Here is a 17,337-nt window from a genome sequence, read left to right as displayed (position 1 = left end):
AGCATGAAAATGAATAAAACAATGTGTGTGAAAGATCAATAAAGGACTAAATCAAAATAAGGATTTGGCATTCATTGTTTGTGATATTCAGACATACAGTACATACAATATTTCATATTGATTTTGACCATTATATACACATCATGTTAAATAATCCAGGACTGTTATATTATTTGATACTGGACGGAGAGGGCCATACAAAATATACAGTAATTCTGTTCTTTCCTCATGATTCTGAATGTTGTCATGTTTCATCTTGTTAAAAAAATAAAAACGATGTATACAGCACTGAATTGTAAATGTTGGTACGGTCTTCAAAATCTTCATAGTGAATGGTTTCCTTTCTTCTTAAGCAACACACAATTTGGCTTAAATGGATCTTCAGTCAGATTTAACATGGAATTCATGTTAAAAATAATAACACTTTGATGACTGACACACTGAGCGATATGTAAGTAAATAAAATCAGAGGTTAGAACGGCATGCCAAAATACAAGTAAAAAAATAATTGCAATATAAGATATATTAAATGTTATATTACAAAATTTCAGTTGTTACAAGCAAATTCACAGGCTATAATTTCTGCATTTAACTTAGCTTAATTTTTCCCAACAGTTCCTCTAACAATCCTTGACACAAATACTCAAAATGTGTTCTAGGGGGCTTCAACACTTTAACTTGCTAATATCCACTGTGTCCAAAGAATGTAGGTTTCATGTTTTCTTTTTTTATTTTGTGAGGGCGGTTTTTAGTTTTTCACACCAAAGATGCTTCTTAATTGACACAGAAATATACAGCATTAAGACAGTGAAAAACTTGTTCCTAGGTGCTACACAATTGAGAGATTAACTGGAGATAGCAGTTATTTGTCAAAACAAACAAACCGAGATTGAGCTCAAGTGTTTCCTGCTCAAGTAACAGACCATTCTCTAAAGTCCAATATCGATTGTTAAGGTCAAACCGAGAGTAACCCAAACTGTTTTAAAACCCCTGCAGCAGTTCTGGATGCACACAGTTATTCTGCTCAGAGTTCATTGAACTCTATAAATGTACCCTTATAGTAAATTCTTTGACTCTCAGAGTAAAATGAACACTGAGAATTTTGCTGTGTGGATATTATTCATGGGCCGCCTCACACAGGAGGCGGCCCGTTGGTGTAGCTGAGCATTGGGTAGAAGGAACGAGCAAAGTTGTTGAGCCGGGTACAGCCAGAGTCTCCATCAGACATTGGCACCAGGCAGGACAGGCCTACCAGCAGTAGCAGCAGGAAGATCTGGAGAGGGAGTGCCACCCAGAGGACACGTCGCAGGAGGGACCATCTTCCAGCTGGTGAGGACCGTGATGTGTCCCGCTCAGAACGGGAGGAAGCGAACCCAGCGTCGCTGAGAGACCTGGTCACATGACACCGTCCCCAAAAAAAAAACAGGTTTAGTTCAACACACCAACAAGTTAAGGACATACACGTTCCCTCCGTCGGCCATTTGAGTCATCAAACTCACAATGTCAGGATTATAATACACTGGCAGCCGGAGAGATCGATTTACTGTGGCTACAAAGGTAAACTCATCTATCTGAAATTTTATAATTATACTGCAATTTAATAAACCACCTGCACGCTGCACTCAAAATTCATTCTAATTCAATTGCCATTTCCCCAAAAGTGGGTCAGTGGTTTGTGTGCATTGTACCAATTTTCAGTCCAAATAAATAAATCAGTTCCAGCGACTACAGAACTGTATGTCTGCGCTTGCCAAAACTGGTGTATTTACAAGGCAATTCCTGAAAGCAATGTTTACATAGTATTTGACATTGGTGATTTACACACAGAGTGGTTGGCAAAACACAATAACAAAGACAGTCACAAAGCAAATCTCCAGGCATACATACAATCCTACACATCACAAAACAGATACAGTATGTATGTGAGGTAGCATTCCCTTGCAGGGGCGTTAGGATAAAAGACAAAGGGCATGCTGCAAGTAGCAGTTGAATATTCAGATATTCATAGAAGCTCTCGTTGAAGGTTTGTGTCCACTGAAAAATGCAAAGCATGCCAAGACAAGTAGCATAGCAATAAAACAAGCTATTTAATCAGGGTAGAGTCGCGTTGCTCAACTTTTGTTAAATATATTATAGTTCACCATCTGAATACACCACCACCCTCCATAAAAACGGTCTGTTTTCAACGAAAGAGGTTAGGAAATATGGTAATCTAAAAGAGGAATGTTTGCCGTGCAGATCACGGATACCTACCCACTGGGGAAACACAAACACCTGCATTTGTTCTTCCATTGCAAACACAGAGGCCTTGTGTGCTCTCTAAGGGTTACACTAAGGGCGGGTTTGGAAATAGCGCACTGAGCGCACTGTGCAATGCAAACTAATAGGCGAGTGTGCTCCGGTGCGGTATTTCCGAACGCGTCCTTAATCCAATCCAAAATCCAATTCTAAGAACTCAGGGCAAAAAGTGCAAAAGTGCCTGACACCCCCCCCCCCCCCCCCCTCCCCTCCCCCCTAATTTTTGACAAAATGAGACCTGAGAGGCAAGAATGGCAGATCAAGGGGGGGATGGTGAGTAGTCAGTGAGATAGAAGAAGGACAGCAAGAAAAAGAAGAAATGCCACACAAGAGAGAGAGAAACTGCAGCCTTTGCATTGTTCATTGCAGACATTTACTGGCTTGGCTATTTGAAGGAAAGGGTGTGTGCTCAGTTGTTGCTCAGCAGGGAGAGTTAGATCAAGAGTTATTTATGCAATATACATAGATAATGCCCTCTGGTTAGCAGTGTTAAGCAGCCGAGGGCATTGGCAGAAAAGAGGCCTTGCACCATTCCTTGTGAATCTCTTTTGGTGGATGTGTGGGCTACCACTAGCTCATCCCCTAGCCTACACATAGTGTCTAGACTTAGAAGATGATGGAATTCATTGTCATGAGCTATTAACCATGGTATAACTACAATTAGGGATCTAATGTTATTTAAAACAGTTATACGAGACTCAAGGATTCAAGGTTAGTAAGCAGTGAACCATTGGGTGGATGGGGCTCCACGTGCATCATGGGTAGAGTTCCATTATCTTCTGGGTGTTCTAGAAACCAACAGAAAGGTACCTGTGGTGTGAACCGCTCACAGGAGGTCCGGGGGGTGAGAGACTACATTTGCCCCGTTGCTGTTTGCAATGAACAGGGGGGAGTAAAAGAAAGAAAGTATGTTTCAGTCCAGGCAAATAAAGACAAAAGCTACCGATGAAAGAAATCCCCAAATGAATAAAGAGCAGCAACAAAATCATATGTGAAGGTGTTGGTGATAGTAAACCGTGATTTATCAGGAAACTGTCTTTCCAAAGTGCACGGTTACTGTGACGTGTTTGTGCTTGAATGAAGTGTTACCAACGAACCCAACTCATACTGAAAGTTAAGATGTATGCCTTACGATGTATGATTTGCCTTGGTAACAGACTTTTTGTGACATCATGCACATCTTAAAAGCATAAATATGCTCATTTGGATTGACTGAGAGATAAGCTTGTTAAAATGAGCATATTAAGATTTCATCTTCTGATTAATTTAAACAAGAATTTGCTCATGTTTGGTCCACATTCTGCATTTTGAGCAGTTTTAAATAGCCAACATTCCAGGGAAAAGAGGGAAACCAGAGTGTGAAGAGATAAAAGAAAGAGTCCACTAGGACCTCAAATTCATAGGGCAGATTTTCTATGTGTGGGGAAAACTAGACGGAAACAGAAAACTAAAACTGAATAACAAAAGAAAAAAAACGAGAAAAAGAAGAAATAAAGAGTGGGAAAAAATAATTTCTCCAGTGCTCTGGTGGGGTTTCACTCTTGGAAGAGACAACGTGCAAGAACAATAAAAGGCTGGGGGAAACGGTTCAGAGTTCAGAAGGAGTGGGTGTGTGACATGTGAAGAGGGGAGTAGAGGTGTGGAGAGGTGTGAGGTGAGCTCCTGAGGGATGAGAAGAGGTGAATCTGGCCTTCATCTGATGCATTGGGGCACCGGTGATGCTCTGTCTTACATGGAGGTGGGGGGGGTTAACCAAACACCCTTCTTCTCAGTGACGGTGCATGTGCCATGTGCAGCTATACGTTACCGATCGTCGTCGACTGGGAGTGCTCCTTCCTGACAAGGGACTTATTGAACCAGAGGTGTCCAGGTCATCAGCCGATGACCACGAAGACAGATCCTGAGGGAAATGGAATAAGAAATAAAGAGGGGTAGAGAAGGTGTGGAGATGAGAGTGTGAGAGGGAGAGAGAGAAAGAGAGAGAAATAAACAATATGTCCATGTTGCATTTAGTCTGTACTTTTGTGCAACTGCATTGATAACAAGGATTCCTTCAAGTTCTCTTTGCATTACACACAATCCCACAAATCAAAAGCAGCTTTTGATTGATTGATTTAAATATTTATTAACAGTTTGCAGAATTACAGTACAGTACAGTACAATTACAGTACATTTCAAGCACAAACTCAATACTGATTACACTGACTGCAATACTGTACAGTTGAAAAACAGACAATAATAGTAATTGTTCACAAATATATTGCTTACAAATACATATTATTTACAAGCCAACTGCACACACACAGTACAGTACATACAGTATTAAGTAGTTCTGACCTGTTGACTGCTGGTGATATCCAGAATCTTGGCCAGTTCCCGCAGGTCTCGAGTCACCTCCTTCAGCAGCAGTTTGAGGCGGTTCCCTATAACGTGGACCTTCTCCTTGGCTTCCAGACAGTCGCTGCCTTGGGAGTTCACCAGCAGCTGCAGTGACATGTCCTGGAGAGATGCTACCTTCAGCTGGGAGTCCAGCAGCTCCCGTCGGATTTGCTGTGGAAATAAAAAAGGTGGTAGTTTGAATTGGATTAGAATTAGAGCTGGACAGTCATTCCGGTAGCTGCAGATCGATTAGTGCATCGACCACGTCATAGCAACATCCCCCAGTTCGATTCCACCTGTGATCTACCTTTGCTTTGCGATCTCTTTTATCTAAAGCAAAAATTAAACAAAAAATTTAACATTTCAGTTGTAAGACAATGAAACTCACTCTGGACCAAAACACACTTTATGACAATACAAACAAATAATAAAACACTACTGTGGCCTACTGGCATTGTGCACAAGAAATGGTTTGCGAGACTATCTTGGGACACACAGACGGACAGATAGATTGCTAAACTCCAGCAGGGCCATGCTGTAAAAAACCCTTCATACCGTGAGTGTTTTGTGATGGTCATGTAGACTATCACTGTCCTGCATGGGGTCGATGGGAATTATCTCATTTCTCCGGCGGTCAATGTTTTCCAGCCACAAAAGCAAACCATGACTCATCTCATGGAAGTCCTACAAATGACATTATATTAGCTTATACTTTACGCAATTAAGATTTGATAACACTACAATTAATGAAACACCTGAAACTTTAATTATGAAATCATACGGCATTTCTGTGATCAACGATACAAAGAGAAGATATGTAGGCATTTGAGTAATTATTTTAATTGCGAATTAAACAAAACTGGACTAAACTAAACAACATTCATATATACTGTAACTCAGTTTGGAGTGAAACATTTGACTTACATGGCACTGCATGAGAGCTTCCTGAAGTGACGACCTCCACTCCTCCAGTGAGTTTCCCAGTTTGTCCCAGTGGTGGTTCATATCTTTCAGTCTGGCCTGCAGCTGCAGTGACTCCTCTGTGTCAGACTGCACAAACTCTGCACTGCACAGGTTAATGGACAGAACGATAGCTTTGCGTTTGTCGAAGGACTTCTGTAGCTCCTGTAGACAACAGAAGAGGTCTTTAATGAAATGGAAACTGAATAGGGTGTCACAAAATACAGCTTAGATGCAGAATGGCTGTAAATACACAATAATAATACACTTCAGTCAGAAACACTCACGTCAAAGTAGATTAAGCATTTATTGTAACAATTCGAATACAGTAAAACTTGGCGTCAAAGGCTCCTTTCTGGGAGATGTTCCCTGAATTTGGTCTAAGCAGCATGCTAAATTATGAATTAACATAACTTTAGTACTGTGTAACAATGAGTGATTGTATTAAGCTTGTCTCAAGTCATTCCCTTGGACACTGTGGTCATCTAGCGATGAACAGCATATCTCAACTATGCACAGCCCTACTTTGCTCACGTGTTGCACTTCTGATAATTTGAAAGCATATAGACGAATTCAGAAACGGGTCTCATGGTCGCAGCTTACGTATTTCCTGTAGGCGGACTTGACATAGCTGCAGGGTTTAAACCCTCACCAGGCACATCTCTTCTACTACAGTGAACGGTAGAGTGACTGATGTTAGTCTGCCTCAAACGTTACTCTTTTACCTGCTTTTTACTAACACTAACAATACAAAGATGCCCAGAACATCGAGATGAACCTGTGTAGTTTATGGCTGCTCCAACAGTAGTGGCAAGTTGGCAACATTCCCAAAAAATACTTTAAATGCTTAGTATGAGGTATAAAGTACAGCAGCCTTGTGTTCATAAAACAGAAAGATTGGGTATTGGGTAAGACTGACGTTATGTATCTTTCAGGACCTTTCACTGCTTCGTCTCAACCATTACTCAATGGCTCTGGTCTCAGCTACCGCGTGGATATTTTGACATTCCGTTTTTTTTAAATGTTGCCACTACTGTTGGAGCAGCCATAAACTACACAGGTTCATCTCGATGTTCTGGACATCTTTGTAATGTTAGTGTTAGTAAAAAGCAGGTAAAAGAGTAACGTTTGAGGCAGAATAACATCAGTCACTCTACCGTTCACTGTAGTAGAAGAGATGCGCCTGGTGAGGGTTTAAACCCCAAAGGAAATACGTAAGCTGCGACCATGAGACCCGTTTCTGAATTAGTCTACTGAGTGACACGTATAACATTTAAGGAGGAAACGGAAAGCACGGTAAAGAAAGATTATCAAAGAGAGGCACTATGAAATGAGTATTGCGTTACCTTGAGCTTCTTGATGCGCTGCTCTATGATCTGGAGGTCGGTGCTGAGGTCCAGCCTCCGCTGTTCCTCCAGTTGCTCCGTGGTCTGACAGAGCCACGTCCACACGCTGTTCAGGTCAGAGTTTAGCTGCTGCCACTGCTGCTGGTTCTGCTTGGTGCGGAGCCCTTTGCTGAGGTCCTTAGCCTGCAGCAGCTCCCAGCGTTCAATCACACCTGGGGTACATAAAATAAAAGAGGGACAGCTGCTAAGGACTTCCAAGGAAATATTATCACAGTATAAATACACAATGTAATCAATATAATCAAAATATAAATCAGAATATCTTTATTCTATTTGAAAATTAGTGCCACCTGCCGGGCCATTCATGAAAACTGCATTGTTTTCAGTTTTTCCATATTGGCTTCATTCTGAAAAGCAAAACCTTGGTTTTTGGAATGGGTGAATTCATGCACATTCAAGTTATCACTTAAACCCTGTACTACTGACCAGAGTGCTCTATGCTAGGCCCCCTCATGTTTTCGCTTCACACAAAAATCTTTGGTTAAAAATAGCCAAACTACAAGCTCACAAGATGCGATGTAAGCTGAAAGTTAGCCTCAGAATAGGGTCACTTAGGGTACTTTCACACCGGACATGTTTGGTTCGTTTAAAACAAACCATGGTCCGCTTATACCCCTTTGGTTCGGTTGGTGTGAACTTGCATCCAAACTCTGGTGCGGATCAAAGAACCGAACCATGGTCCGCTAAAAAAGGCCGGACTCGGTTCGCTTCCAAACAAACCACGGTGCGGTTCGTTACTGGTGTGAATGCATTCGGACTTTATAGAGGACCAAATACAGGACGATAGCCAAAATAGCCGTCGGGCGTCGGCAGTTGTGAGGCTGCATTAATAATTAGTTCTAAAAACATGTCTTTTTTACGGGGATCACTATTGATATGACAGCTATAGCTGTCTGATTTAGTGATTTTAATAGTAGACGCATACAGTATATGTCGAGGCGCAGCGCAAATTAAATGGCAGCGTACGAGGTTCACATGCGCAAAAATAACAGATGTACAAGTTATCGACACGGAATGGTATGTACGGTATGGTACATGATGTACGCTTGTAGATCTGTTTCTTTTAAGCATGCGCCGCAGCCACCACGCAAAGTTATGACGAAGCCTGCGATGCGACCTCTTTTATTTTTTTCACTATTTGGTTCGCTTAATATGCCCACGTGTCATTTGTTTACATATTTGGTACGCTTTACAAAGTCCAGTGTGAACACCAAACGGACCAAAATCTAAATGCAAATATTTGGTCCTTTGTCCTAAGGCCCTCATTTATCAACCGTGCGTACGCCAAAATATGGGCGCACGCCGAAATTACCGACATTTTCGGCATTTAACATTTCCGGCAAAGCTTGAAATTGAACGTGACAACGATCAAAACCCACGTCTACTCTGCAGCTGGCGTACGCTGTTTTTCAAGCGGAGCAGCCTTGTCTGAACTGCTGAGAGGCTGTCACAGGCATCTAAACATATATGTATTCACTCCTAAAATGTTTATATAAAAGGTATGTATAATGTATATGGGCTACATGTAAAAAAATAAATAAATAAAAATGTTAAGGAATACATGTGTCATATGAAATTAGTAGGAGATAAAATCGCGCAATTAAAAACAATGTTGCAAGAGATGCTTAAGCCATTTAAACAGTGTTTTGCATGAGCGCATACATGCGAGGATTTGGGCTGTCTGTGCTGAAATATTTCCATGACGGGACGTTGGAGAGTATAGTGCAGCAGTCCCAACGTGGTATAGCCTACTGTAGCCTAATCTACAGCATGAAGGCCGATGTCTTTCTTACGGTATGTGCAATATAATAAACCCGACGCGTCGCTCAATGCCAAATGTACCGTGCCAGGCTCCCAGCGCAAGTGGGAACTGCATCGGAGATATAGGTATATTACCCAGCCAGGCAACCACCAGCCACATGAGGCTATATACAGTTTTTGCTGCACATTCGATATAATGACAGTTGACAGCCCGGCCAGCGGCCACAGCAGTGACTAACGACTGCGAGGCAATCTAAATAGACTGTCGAACGTCGGAACGTCGGATTCGGAACGTGCATGGTCAGTTGGTCACGGACGGACCACTGTGATAGAGAGAGACAGACAGACAGACAGACAGACTGGACAGGAGGAGCACCTGCAAAACAGCAGGTGTGTGTGCCTATTTGTTATTTAATTATGGTTCACAGGTTCAGGTTTTCGTTCACTAATATATCTTGTTGTATATTAAATTAAAAATACTTTAATGATTTAATATACAACTAACAACACACAGTGAAAAATTGCGATATGTGTGCGGGGGGTGAGGCGGGCAGCAAGGGAAACGAAGCGAGAGGAGAAACAGACAGCTTTATTTAATGTGTCATGTAGGTGCGTGCGTGCGTGGACATGACAGCAAGGCAAGCGAGGTGAGAGGGAACAGACAGGGTAGGCCTACAACTTTATTTAATTCATGCAGGTGTTCGTTGTTTATTTATTTAACAACACACCAGTTAGTTGGGCTTGCAAGTTGCGTGTGCGTGCAGCTTGTGTGCGTCTGTGTGTGTGTGTGTGTGTGTGTGTATGAGAGAGGGGGGTGAGGCGGGCAGAAAGGCACGGTAACCATGGTTTCCAGATCGTATAGCAGTGGTTCAGGTCGCAAAAACGAGGGCGAGGCTTGATTTCTTAGGGCGTGCCAGATCAAATTCAGCCGTGACATTTATTAACGTGAGAACGAAATTAAGGAAGGATCAGCTGTTTGCGATCACTTTATAAATGCCGTGGAGACGTGGGTGTACTACGAAACCTGCACTCGAATTTGTGGCAGATTTTACACTCGATTGATAAATGAGGGCCTAAGTGTTTAATTCATTCAACCTGGTCAAAATGACATGACAGCCGTACCTGATGTTTGTGACTCTGAGCTGCTGGCGTCTGCCAGTCCAGACCCAGGGTCCTCTTCCTCCTTCAGCTCGAACCCCATCCTCTTCACTGCATCGATATTGCCACGGCACTCACCCAACAACCGCATCTACAGGTGAGTCAGTATACAACATGTATAATGTAGCTTCAGTCACATTGCCTTGTAGGACTTATTATAGATTCCCTTTTCAATTAATGGGATAATCAAGAAGCATTTTTTTATCTGATTTGATTTCTGAGTAACAACTTTTGCTCTTTTTTCACAAAATTAGCCGAAATAGATGCGCTACAAGCTCACAACGCATCATATTGTGACGTGTTGTGAGCTTGTATTATTTCAATTACTGTAACTGTTTGGACATAAGTTATGGTTTTGTAAGGGTTGATCAAACCTGATCCCTAATAAGGGATGTATAGGTTTTATCTAGAATTATGATTATTTAGAATATCTTCACATTGGCTATTTTGATGGACCAAGTTGTAAAAGAGTATCACTCACGTATCCCATGTATGACGCATCCAGCTCCGTACTGCTGGTAGGGGTGCGACTGTCTGAGTGATGAAGGTGGAAGCGGCTGCTATCCACAGAGCCAATGTCTCCTGCTGGCATAATATCAAGAGGTCATACGATGGAGAATGTGACCTAATGTTGCCTATAAAGGTTAATCTAAATTTGTTTACACAGTTTTCAGTTCAGCAACTCCGGGAACAGGCAAGTCATGTTTGCTGTAAACCAGTGGTTCTCACAGGGACCCTGGGAGCCAGATTACTGCTAGTGTTCTGTTCCACCTGTCTGTTCTGTTCCAATGCCCTCACCCATTGTCCCGGCCAGGTCGAAATAAGTTATACAACCAGAATGAAAACCAGCAGTACTGCGGGTGCCCAGGCCCGACAGAATGTAGGAACACCACCACAACATGAAAACAATCAAATAAAAGTGTCCTGTGTTCCTTGCAAATGTGAACATCATGCTTATCTGAAACACAGTACTATGCACGTGAAAAATCTCAAAAGATGTTAGCTACAAATAACAACACTCTGCAAGTCAAACAAAAAGTCAGAAAAAGCAGGTTAGAAGAAGAATTGGGATGAATTCCATTTCAATTCAGCCCATTTTTTGGATTGTAAAAATACTTGAACTGACAAAATAGAAATGGAATTGACCCTAACCCCATGTTAGAAACATGTTGCTTTGTTACAGTGGCTGTTGCGCAATCTGTGTGTCGCACGGCATGTGAGAGATATGAAGAGAAAACAACAACACACAAATCAAAGTCCAAATCAAAGACCAAGCCAGTGAGCAGATTATTATTGTGTGATTTAAACTCAGATAGGTGGCTGTTACTTCTAGTCCCCAAACACTTGTGGCATGCTGGGGAGATTTCTGTTGCCTACCAGTGGAAGATCTCAGTGTTTGTTCTGTTATTTTAACATATTCCTCAGGGCTCTCTGGGATCACTACACCTGGAAGAAACATTATACAGTACATACATTCAACACTGGGGTATTATTACAATAATTAACTGGCAAGATCAAGGGTGCAATGATTATATGATCAAACAGGAACACCAGGTCAGAGGGTTTAGACTCATTGAGCATCAAGATTAAATTACAATGTGACTTAAAGCAATACTTTTCAGTGGTTATCAAGACCTATTAGGTCTCACGGAATTGTCGTATGCAGAAAAACATCTTTGCATCTATAAATAAGCAAAAACAAGGCAAGATATCTTTGTACTGCAACTACACTTAAACAGAGCCATGTGTTTATGGCTCTGGAGTCAACATAAATGATGTCACTGTTCCGAAGTTAACGACATATTTTATTTTTTGATTCATTACGTTTCAGTTGATCGGTGCCTCTGTAAAATCCTGTTTATAGTCCTTCCATGTAGAATTTAAACACTTAAAGGCTTAAACACAAAAAGTTATTGCATCTGCTTCCAGTATCTCAGAAACCAAAACATTCCTGAGACATTCCTGTGGACTTCCCGCATGTAATGAAGCAGCTTATCCTTCTTCAAAATCCCTGTCCATCCCTCAACCTGAAACAGCACAGGTTGTTTGTGCATAGCACTGACCTGACAGAGCTGAACTGGAGCGTTGGAGGAAGTTCCCATCCTCGCTCTGCTGCTCTCTCAGGGCCCTGCTGGCACTCTCCAGTCCACGGCTCAGGTCGTAGTCGTGGTCCCACTCCAGGGGGATGGAGTCCACGCTGGCCGGGGTGTCTCTGCCGGAGCGCTCGGTCCTGAGCGGGGCTGCCAATGAGGTCGAGTGGCTGGAAGAGGGCAGGGGTGAGAGGAAGCCGTCACCCAGGCGCTCGCTCCACGGCAGGCTGGACAGGTCACCGTGCTCGTCCAGCTCCAGCTCACGGTCCGAGAACGACACCTCAGTATCATCGTCAGTCAGCTGAGGAGAGAGGTGTGACACCGTGGGCTTTACTCATCTGCATATGAAGCGTTCAGCCCCCTGACCTCTGACCTTCACTGCACTGGGGATTGCCGCACCCTTTTTATCAGCTTGCATGATCAGACTTTACTCATCTGTGAAGAGAAAAGCCTGGTCACAACCTAAGGCAGAGAGTGTATCGGTGGAAGTGTCGGACCGTAACATCCATCAGATGTATTTCCCCCGGATACGAGATTTCATTGAGGATGAATGTAAACAGATTTGTAAAGCATCAACGTCATTTCCTTGAGTCATTACTTCTGCCAATATACCCTACAGCGTAGGTCTTGCCCAGCGTGGTAGCAATGTAGTGGTGAGATTTTCATGATTGGCTGGCCTCTAAGCCAATGGGAGACTAGCCCTATACGGCCAATGGGACACTAAGCCTGTTCTCCTCTCCCCCACATGACTAGAGACTGCAAACGGGACTACAGAAAGCCCCACTAAGGTACAATGCAAGAGAATGGAATTAATTTAGTGTTCAGTCCTGAAACAGTACCATTTAGAAGGAAACCTTCATGAAGATCCTGACATCCTTAAAAGTGTTGTGCAGAACCTTCTGTGTCAATTTACACTCAGAGTTTAAATCAACACTGAATCTTTGTCAATAACACAAATATCATAATGAACGTGGGATGCAGAGTAATCGGTGTGGTGCTTTTAATATGGGGTCTTACAGGCAGACGGATGAGCTTCTTGTAGTAGCGCTCCACTCGACCAAACACCTCTTGACAGTAGCGCTGCAGCTCCTCCAGCTCTTCCTCGATTACAGCAGCGTCCAGGGGTTCACTCTTCTCGATCAAAGCCTCTCCGTGCTGGAAGATGTGCTCAATCTTTGCCGTGGTCAGGGAGATCTCCTGCTGGAATGCCTGAGGCATAGACGGATGAGCTTTAATTAACTCTGTGCCCAACACATTACAGGAAAGTACACCATGGCAGAGATAAGGTCTATGGTTGTACTGGTCAGCTCCCAGGTTTTAAACCCACCTTTTCAGACTCCATCATGGCCCGTAGCACTTATGTAGACTTAGATAGCATTTTACACAGACTTATAGCTTGTTACGTAGACTAGAATGTAATCATAGCACTTTATAGTATATAGTATAGTATGTATAGTTTATATGTATAGTTTCACTATATAGATATTCCACGGTTACGTTCTTAGCTTACGCAAGTTTCATGATAGTTTTATGTATGTGATATATTGCCATGCTTTTTTGTTCTTGCTTATTGTAAATCGCTCTGGATTAAGAGCGTCTGCCAAATGCCTAAATTGTAAATTGTAATTGTAATGTGTGTATGTCTGTTGATTGATTGTGTGCAGGGTGTTGCTGAAAATGAGCAGCTGTGCTCAGCAAGTTTCCCTGGGTAAATCCCTGAGTAGGTTTAGAAAATAAATACTGTAACTGCACACCTTTGATGTAGCGGCCTCATCACTATTCTAAATGAATACCCATCATATTAGAAATTGTACAGTATTATGGGTTATTTAAGCTTACCTAGCTACAATTTACAATTTAGGCATTTAGCAGACACTCTTAATCCAGAGCGATTTACATTAAGCAAAAGCATGGCAATATATCACATACATAAGTAGTTATGAAACAGGCATAAGCTAAGAACGTAACAGTGGAGTATCTATATAATGAAACTATACATATAAACTATATACTACTGTAGATACATATGTACTATAAAGTGATATGACTACATAAAATGCAATTCTAGTGCTGTCTACGTAACATGCTATCCTTCTAAACATAGATTTCAATATAATTGTCAACCTTTTGACAGGTAATTTCTTCTAGGTCCTTTCTTCTAGGCTTCTTCCACTTGCTGGAGTAGTAAAGCTAATGTTTATTCAACCCATGTTTGTTTCTAATGTATTTAAAGAGGCATACAGTACTTACCCGTAGCTGTTTGATCTTGGCCTGAATGTCACACTCAGAGAAGTGTTCAATGTTGGTGAGCTGCAGGTCCATCTCTGTTAGCCACACCAGGATACTGTCCCTGGCCGTCTCGAACTCCTCTCTCTGTGTAATAAAGTGCTGCATGAACAGAAACGAGAAACTGCAGTTAGAACCAGGTACAGCACATACTGCTACATCTGCAAGTTAGTCTTAATGGCTTGGGTCTACTAAACGCCATTTTACTAAACGCCATTTTATGATAATTACCCTTTTTTGTTATTATCAAATGTATTGTTATTATCCCCCACATGGAGGAACATTGAATCACACTCTTTGAAGCTCCCACTGCCCGAATATCTTTACTCTAATTCGAGTAAAAAACTGATAAAATATACAGCTAATCCTATTGTTAAAAACATGATTAAAGTTTGGCAGGATGTCAGACTTTATCTTTTGGATATCCAACCCAGTTTTCGATTCAGCCCAATTTGGGGAAATGAATATTTCACCCCAGGAAGGGCGGATGGGGGCTTCAAGATATGGGCCAAGCAAGGGATTAAACAATGGAAGGATGTTTTTGACAAAAGGGGGAATCTACTCTCTTTTGATGAACTAGCTGCTAAATACAATTTACCCCGTACACACTTCTTCAAGTATTTACAACTCAGAAGCTTTATAGGGGTTAAACAGGTGAATTCTCTGACACTCCCTCCCCTGTCAATAATAGAAAAAGAGCTTATCAGAAACCCCTTTAATAGGAGCATCATTTCTGATTTATACTCTGTTAGTAGAATTCTCTCCTGAATCCTCTGAATCCAAATATAATGCATGGAAGGCTGATCTACAAGAGGAATTGACATTGGAAGAGTGGAGCTCAGCCTGTATGGATGCTCAATCCCAGACGGGTAACACACGGTTAAAACTGTTGCAATATAATTGGCTGATGAGGGTCTATATCACTCCAGAGAAATTAAATACATTTAGTGCAGATATTCCAGATACTTGTATCAGATGTGGTAAAGACAAAGGTACACTTTTCCATTGTCTGTGGGCATGTCCAAGAGTGAAAGAATTCTGGGAAGAAGTGAGGAGGGAGGTTCAGAAGATATTGTCGATAGATATTGAGCTTGACCCAAAACTGTTTCTATTAGGTCTTTACCCACCTGGCCATAAGATTCAGAGTAGCGAACAAAGATTTCTAGATTTATGTTTACTACAAGCCAAAAGGGCTATAGCCTTATCGTGGAAAAAGATAGGCAAACCCAGTATTGCTCAGTGGTTTAGGGAGTTATCATTGTGTCTTCCTCTGGAAAGAATCACTTATACTTTGAAGAATAAACAGAAGATGTTTGATAAGATATGGGGACGGTTTATCCAATATATTACGGTTAATGATTTATCTTATTTAATGGTGGAAACTGAAAAGGTGTAATCGTATTCTCTGCAGCTGTTTGGTCTTGTGGCCATAAGGACTCTGTTGTTGTTACCATTCTAAGTGCCCTCATTTTATTATACTGAATTTATATATGTATGTACTGTATTGTATGTTTTGTTTTTGTTTTTTGTTTGTTTTTCATTTTAAGTAATTGTATTGTCTGTATTATGTATTGTCCGTTTGTCAAAAAAAAGAAATGCAATAAATATATTGTTTAAAAAAGAATAATGTATTGTTATTAGCTCCTGTTAAGGATACTAGTATAGGGGCTGCCTGCAAACTATTCTTAAAAGCCGCCAGAGATGAAAAGAAAATCATCACCTCCTAATTTTGAACTTGCTTTACTACCAAAATAATCAAGCCTGGTGGTTACAAAGACTAATATAGACCGATTCCGTAGTGGGTCTCATGGTCGCAGCCTACGTATTTCCTCTAGGCGGACTCGACGTAGCTGCGGGTTTAAACCCTCACCAGGTGCACCTCTTCCACTACAGTGAACGGCAGAGTGACTGATGTTAGTTTGCCTCAAACTTTACTCCTGCTTTTTACTAACACTAACATTACAAAGATGCCCAGAACATCGAGATGAACCTGTGTAGTTTATGGCTGCTCCAACAGTAGTGGCAACATAAAAAAAAAAGAAAAACGGAATGTCTAATATCCACCGCGGTGGCGGAGACCAGAGCCATTGAGTAATGGTTGAGACGAAGCAGTGAAAGATACATAACGCCAGTCTTACCCAATACCAAATATTTCTGTTTTATTAACACAAGGCTGCTGTACTTTATACCTCATACTTTAAATGCTTAGTATGAGGTATAAAATACAGCAGCCTTGTGTTCATAAAACAGAAAGATTGGGTATTGGGTAAGACTGAAATTATGTATCTTTCAGGACCTTTCACTGCTTTGTCTCAACCATTACTCAATGGCTCAGGTCTCAGCCACCACGGTGGATATTTTGACATTTCGTATTTATTTATTTTTTATGTTGCCACTACTGTTGGAGCAGCCATAAACTACACAGGTTCATCTCGATGTTCTGGACATCTTTGTAATGTTAGTGTTAGTAAAAAAGCAGGTAAAAGAGTAAAGTTTGAGGCAAACTAACATCAGTCACTCTGCCGTTCACTGTAGTGGAAGAGATGCGCCTGGTGAGGGTTTAAACCTCGCAGCTAGGTCGAGTCCGCCTACAGGAAATACGTAGGCTGCGACCATGAAACCGCTACGGAATCGGTCTATACCTTAAGCCTGCGGAGAATGGATGCCACTCTCTTCTGCAGGTTGTCCCATCGCTGATTGGCGTCGTGGGCCATTTCCCTCAGGCGACAGGAAGAGTCTGTGCGGTTTTCCCTGGCCAGACGACGGTACTGCTTGTTGATCAGTTCCAGATGAGTCAGGCTTTCATGGACCTGCCTCTGAAAGGCCTTACGTGCACATACAAAGAAGCGCATTAGCATTATCACAAGATGCCAATGACAAAATGGTCCTTCGGAACAGTTGCAGTTAGAAAATAAACTTTCTAGTGATTGTCTGGGTTATCCAATACTAAAAAGTGAATGCACTCAGGATAATGTAAGGTGGTTTCTGTAGAGTCCACA

At 41.8% G+C, this 17,337-nt stretch overlaps 1 protein-coding gene across 4 annotated transcripts in view; it reads right to left on the bottom strand.

The window, feature by feature from the left end:
• Positions 1-57: 57 nt before the first annotated feature.
• The window catches only part of syne1b (spectrin repeat containing, nuclear envelope 1b), a 125,314-nt gene continuing 108,034 nt past the window's right edge, over positions 58-17,337 (bottom strand). For 2 of the 4 annotated variants that reach the window (XM_083792259.1, XM_083792256.1), the window contains 14 exons: positions 16,981-17,163; positions 14,303-14,440; positions 13,070-13,261; positions 12,026-12,353; positions 11,340-11,408; positions 10,444-10,544; positions 9,927-10,053; positions 6,984-7,195; positions 5,602-5,802; positions 5,233-5,361; positions 4,636-4,848; positions 4,106-4,198; positions 3,109-3,167; positions 58-1,391 (listed from right to left, as the gene is read on the bottom strand). In XM_083792259.1, the coding sequence (XP_083648385.1) occupies positions 1,133-1,391; positions 3,109-3,167; positions 4,106-4,198; positions 4,636-4,848; positions 5,233-5,361; positions 5,602-5,802; positions 6,984-7,195; positions 9,927-10,053; positions 10,444-10,544; positions 11,340-11,408; positions 12,026-12,353; positions 13,070-13,261; positions 14,303-14,440; positions 16,981-17,163 (2,304 nt within the window). In that variant the 3' untranslated portion in view covers positions 58-1,132. The remainder of the gene's footprint in view (positions 1,392-3,108; positions 3,168-4,105; positions 4,199-4,635; positions 4,849-5,232; positions 5,362-5,601; positions 5,803-6,983; positions 7,196-9,926; positions 10,054-10,443; positions 10,545-11,339; positions 11,409-12,025; positions 12,354-13,069; positions 13,262-14,302; positions 14,441-16,980; positions 17,164-17,337) is intronic. The other 2 variants (XM_083792257.1, XM_083792258.1) reach the window with 2 other exon arrangements.

Source organism: Protomyctophum parallelum (genome assembly GCF_964188405.1).
Source record: "Protomyctophum parallelum genome assembly, chromosome: 20".
Lineage (NCBI taxonomy): Eukaryota > Metazoa > Chordata > Actinopteri > Myctophiformes > Myctophidae > Protomyctophum > Protomyctophum parallelum.
The sequence above is the reverse complement of the archived record's forward strand: the minus strand, read 5'-3'. Positions and strand labels throughout refer to the sequence as shown.